Source organism: Chiloscyllium plagiosum, unplaced genomic scaffold (genome assembly GCF_004010195.1).
Source record: "Chiloscyllium plagiosum isolate BGI_BamShark_2017 unplaced genomic scaffold, ASM401019v2 scaf_16234, whole genome shotgun sequence".
NCBI lineage: Eukaryota > Metazoa > Chordata > Chondrichthyes > Orectolobiformes > Hemiscylliidae > Chiloscyllium > Chiloscyllium plagiosum.
In genome coordinates this window covers 1-4,146 of record NW_025194555.1, presented here as the reverse complement: position 1 = coordinate 4,146, position 4,146 = coordinate 1, and the positions used below count along the sequence as shown (strand labels likewise).

Genomic DNA, 4,146 nt, shown 5'->3' with positions numbered 1-4,146 from the left:
TCAAAGCTCATAAATCTGTTCTGGTTCACACAAACATCATTAACACTCACTCAGGTTCGGACAATGCTCTTTACAGATTCGGATGAATCATTCCTGAGGAAGGCCTTATGCCGGGAAGGTCGATTCACCTACTCCTCAGATTTTGCCTGACCTGCTGTGTTTTTCCAGCACCACACACCCTCGGCTCCGATCTCCAGCATCTGCAGTCCTCACTTTCTCCTCATGCTCTTAACAGCCGATTAATTTGCCATATTAAGCAAACGTATCTGCTCCGCCCATTTAAAATGCCACACTGACATTGAACGCCCACTCTCGAGATGGTCAATAATCTCTGGCCAGCCAGTGCTGCTGACATCCCATGAGTGAATTGAATAATTTTAGATGGCACTTTCTGGTAACAGTTCATAAACCTTTCAGATCTAGTGCGCAGGTCTTCACCAACAACTTAACAGAAAATTCTGCTGTGAAATCTCATAAATCTGTCAAATTAAGTAAATTAAAAACCCAGTTAAGAAGCTCACTATCATTCGCCATGGCTAGCACACACACATCTTCAATCCCCATTTCGGCTGGGAGAATGCACTTTTACAGCTCATAAAATTTCATAATAAGCAAACAGAGCATTACTAGTTACCTAAAATCCCACAGATTTAACAAAGAAATCTTTCACTCACACAGAAAACGGCATAATACCTCTCTTGGCTCATAAATATGTGAAATTAAGTGAACAGATGGTAAATCTATCATATTAAGGAGACAGATGCCCATCACCCACTTATGAGAGCAAACCTCTTGAACAGTTCATAAACCTGTCAAGTTGAGCAAACGGATGGTAAAAACTCACTTGAGATTGGAGACTGATTTCAACATCTTGTAAATCTGTTGAATTTCGCAACAGAAATTTACTGCCCACTAAAAGTAGCACGCAGATCTTGAAATCTCAACATTTGCCAAATTAAGCAACCAGAGTTTCAACAGCCATTTATGATTCCACCCCCCCACTTTTAACAGCTCTGGCATATGTGAAATGAAGTGGCCAGTCTATCAATACGCTTGTAAGATGGCATTCTAGCCGTATCAATTTACCCACGTTTCAGATTTAGCAAAACAAATGACTGACACACTTAAAATGCCATAATTCTTTAACAGCTCATACGTCTATTAAATTAAATAAATATGAACATCAAATTCCATTTAAGAAGCATAGAATTACTCACACATCCATCATGTTTAACGCGCATCTATGTTCAAACTCCATTAAAGACAGGATAATGCACTTAACAGGTCATCAATCTGTCAGAGGTATCATTCAGGCGTTCATCATACATTTAATATAAAAAAATCTCTTAACAGCTCATAAATATGCCAAATTAAGCAAGCAGAACTTCGACACCTATACAAAATATCACACCTGTCTCAATCGCCTCTTAAATATGCCAAATTAAGAAAACAGATTTTCAAAATGTACATACAACAGCATATTTCATGACTTAATGGCTCATGTGTCACGTTAAGAAACAGATCTTCACCAACCACTGAAGGAATGATGCTGCTCATAAATCTGTCAAATTAAGATGTTCACTGTTACTCTTGCAGATTCGCTGTTGGACCCACCAGCGGAGCAAAATGCCAGATTGGAATTCACAACTGGGCACTCTTCTCTTTCTCTGCCCGCTCTTCCGGGGTGCCCTGAGTGCCTGCACCATGAGCATCACCAAGGAGTGCCGCAATGCCGTGCCAGGGGTGCGGCTGGCAGGGCAGGGCTATGACGTGGTGACCCTGCAGCCCAAGGGGGCCTTCGTCATCGACGTGAACACCTGGCACACGGCCAACAGGAGCTGCACTCTCTGCGATAATGAGCTGCTCAATGGCGTGCGCCAACGGCTGCCCATCTCGCTGGTGGACTGGCGCACCCTGAGCTCCTGCCGGCGCTCAGTCTCCAGCCAGCTTTACCGATCGGCCGCAAAGCTGGCAGAGTCCGCCAGCTCCTCCATCACCAACAACTGGCACGTGGACCTCTCTGTGCAAAAGCCCGAAGTCGGTGTCAATGTGGTGCTGGCTGGATCCCATTCCAAGATGGTGGAGTTTGGCACCAGCCGCTCCCAGAGCGATCACTACAGTTTCGCCAGTCACCAGTTCCAATGCCTCTACTACCGGTATCGGGTGAAGGAAAAGCCCCTTCTGTCTCCCGATTTCCAACACTCTCTCTCCAAACTCCCAGCCAGCTCTGTTGGTCATGACAAGTACCCTTATCAGAAGCTGGTGGCTACCTACGGTACCCACTACCTCAAGTCAGTGGAGCTGGGCGGGCGCTACAAGGACGTGACGGCTATTCGGACATGCGAGGCAGCATCCGAGGGCTATACCACCGAGGAGGTGAAGGACTGCCTGTCGGTGGAGGCCAGTGTCACGGTGGGCCTGACCACCACAATTTCACCGGGCTACAAGCGATGCCAGGAGAAGGCGCGCTCCATGAAGCACCATGACAACTTCCACCAGGCCTTCAGCGACCGGGAGACGGAGGTGATGGGAGGCCGGGCCCGGCAAGGGGCCGACCTCTTGTTCTCCGGGGATGGCATGGCCTTCGCCCGCTGGATGGACAGCTTGCTCGCCTCCCCGGGCCTTGTGCGCTATGCCCTAGCACCGCTGCACCACCTGCTGCCCGATGGCGACCTCAGGCAGAAGAACCTGCGGCGCTACATCAGTGAGTACATCATGGATAATGCCCTCTCCCAGAAATGTGGAGCGGGCTCTCGGTGCCCTCACGGGTCCTACCGTGATCCGTGCCAACCCTGCTCCTGCCTGTGTCGCGAGGACAGCCATGTGGACCGCAACTGCTGCTCCAAGATGAAGGGACTGGGCCACCTAGTGGTCACTGTCCAGGAGGGCCGGGACCTCTGGGGGGACGTCTTCTCGGGCACCGACGGCTACGTGGTGGTCAGGTACGGCCAGGCGCAGGCCAGGACCTCGGTGATCTCAGGCAACAACAACCCCAGGTGGAACGCCAAGCTGGACCTTGGCCAGGTCAAGGCAGAGAGCGGGCACAAGCTGACTATCGAAGTCTGGGACCAGGACGACATCAGCAACAATGACCTCCTGGGAAAGTGCCAGATCAGACTGACTTCCGGCAACCACTGCGAGGTCTGCTACCTCAAGTCCGGCAAGGTGACCTATGCCTACACCTTCACCTGCAGCCTGCACCTGGGCAGTGCCACCTGCCAGGATTACACGCCTGGTCCTGGCAGTGTGCCCTTCACCACTGCCCTGGGTGGAACCAACCGCACCCTCCTTCTTAACACACACTTCCCTAACACCCGCTCCAAATCGCCAATCCCCATTATCTAATTCCCCTTACCTTTACCTCCGACAGTGTCTTTCCCGGACTGTATCCTCACTATCCCCATTGCAGCATTGTAAGCGCCATCTATGCCATTACATTGAAACGCTTTGAAGGCTTTTTCCGACCGTGCAAGCAGCTCATTGCACAAGAAGGTGCATTTGTATAATCTTTCACTTTCTCAATAAATCTAACTTTGTGCATTTAGCCTGTTTTATGTGATCTGTCTGCACGGTCACACTCAGTCAGCGAGCTTGTGGAGTGCTGTGGGGCTGTACATAACGGGCATTGTGGGGTAAAGGAAAAACTGTCTTTGCACAATTACACTTAAAAGAAAAGGCAACTATTAAGACATTGGTTACAACGGATGAATTTGAACCCAGGACAAATTAAGCTGTGATACATTGGTGCAATAGCTGGTCAAGGATCAGCTTAACTTCCTCACGAACATAGCAATATCTAGGAAAAAGGTACATTGGGGAAAATGGGCAGATGCTTGCCCCCATAGTGATTGCATAGAGCGGGAGTGAAATGGAAGGTTTTTCAGTGCATTACATGAGCATAGAGCAGGAGCGAGCTGGGAGGGGATTTGCTCCCTTGGCTTTGTGTGGGATGAGGGTGAATGTGAAGGGAGTTGGGGCTATTTGGTATTGGTAGACTGGCGTTGGAAGCAAAGTGGCTTCAGACCATGGGGTTTGCGAGGTGTGGGAGTGAACTGGAATGAGTTGGAATCCATTAGGATTAGGGTAGTGTAGGCGTGAACGGGAAGGGCTTTGAATTCATTGGTATTAGCATAGTAAAACCAGCAA

The 4,146-nt window shown here is 49.3% G+C and overlaps 1 protein-coding gene across 1 annotated transcript; it reads left to right on the top strand.

The window, feature by feature from the left end:
- Nucleotides 1-1,499: 1,499 nt before the first annotated feature.
- On the top strand, nt 1,500-3,479 carry LOC122545799 (perforin-1-like). Its single transcript, XM_043684712.1, has one exon. The coding sequence runs from the start codon at nt 1,627-1,629 to the stop codon at nt 3,343-3,345; it is 1,719 nt and encodes a 572-aa protein (XP_043540647.1). The 5' UTR covers nt 1,500-1,626; the 3' UTR covers nt 3,346-3,479.
- Nucleotides 3,480-4,146: the final 667 nt, after the last annotated feature.

What these genes read in the sequence shown, in the direction of transcription:
- LOC122545799 (XM_043684712.1), top strand. Translation starts at nt 1,627, where the DNA reads ATGCCAGATTGGAATTCACAACTGGGCACTCTTCTCTTTCTCTGCCCG.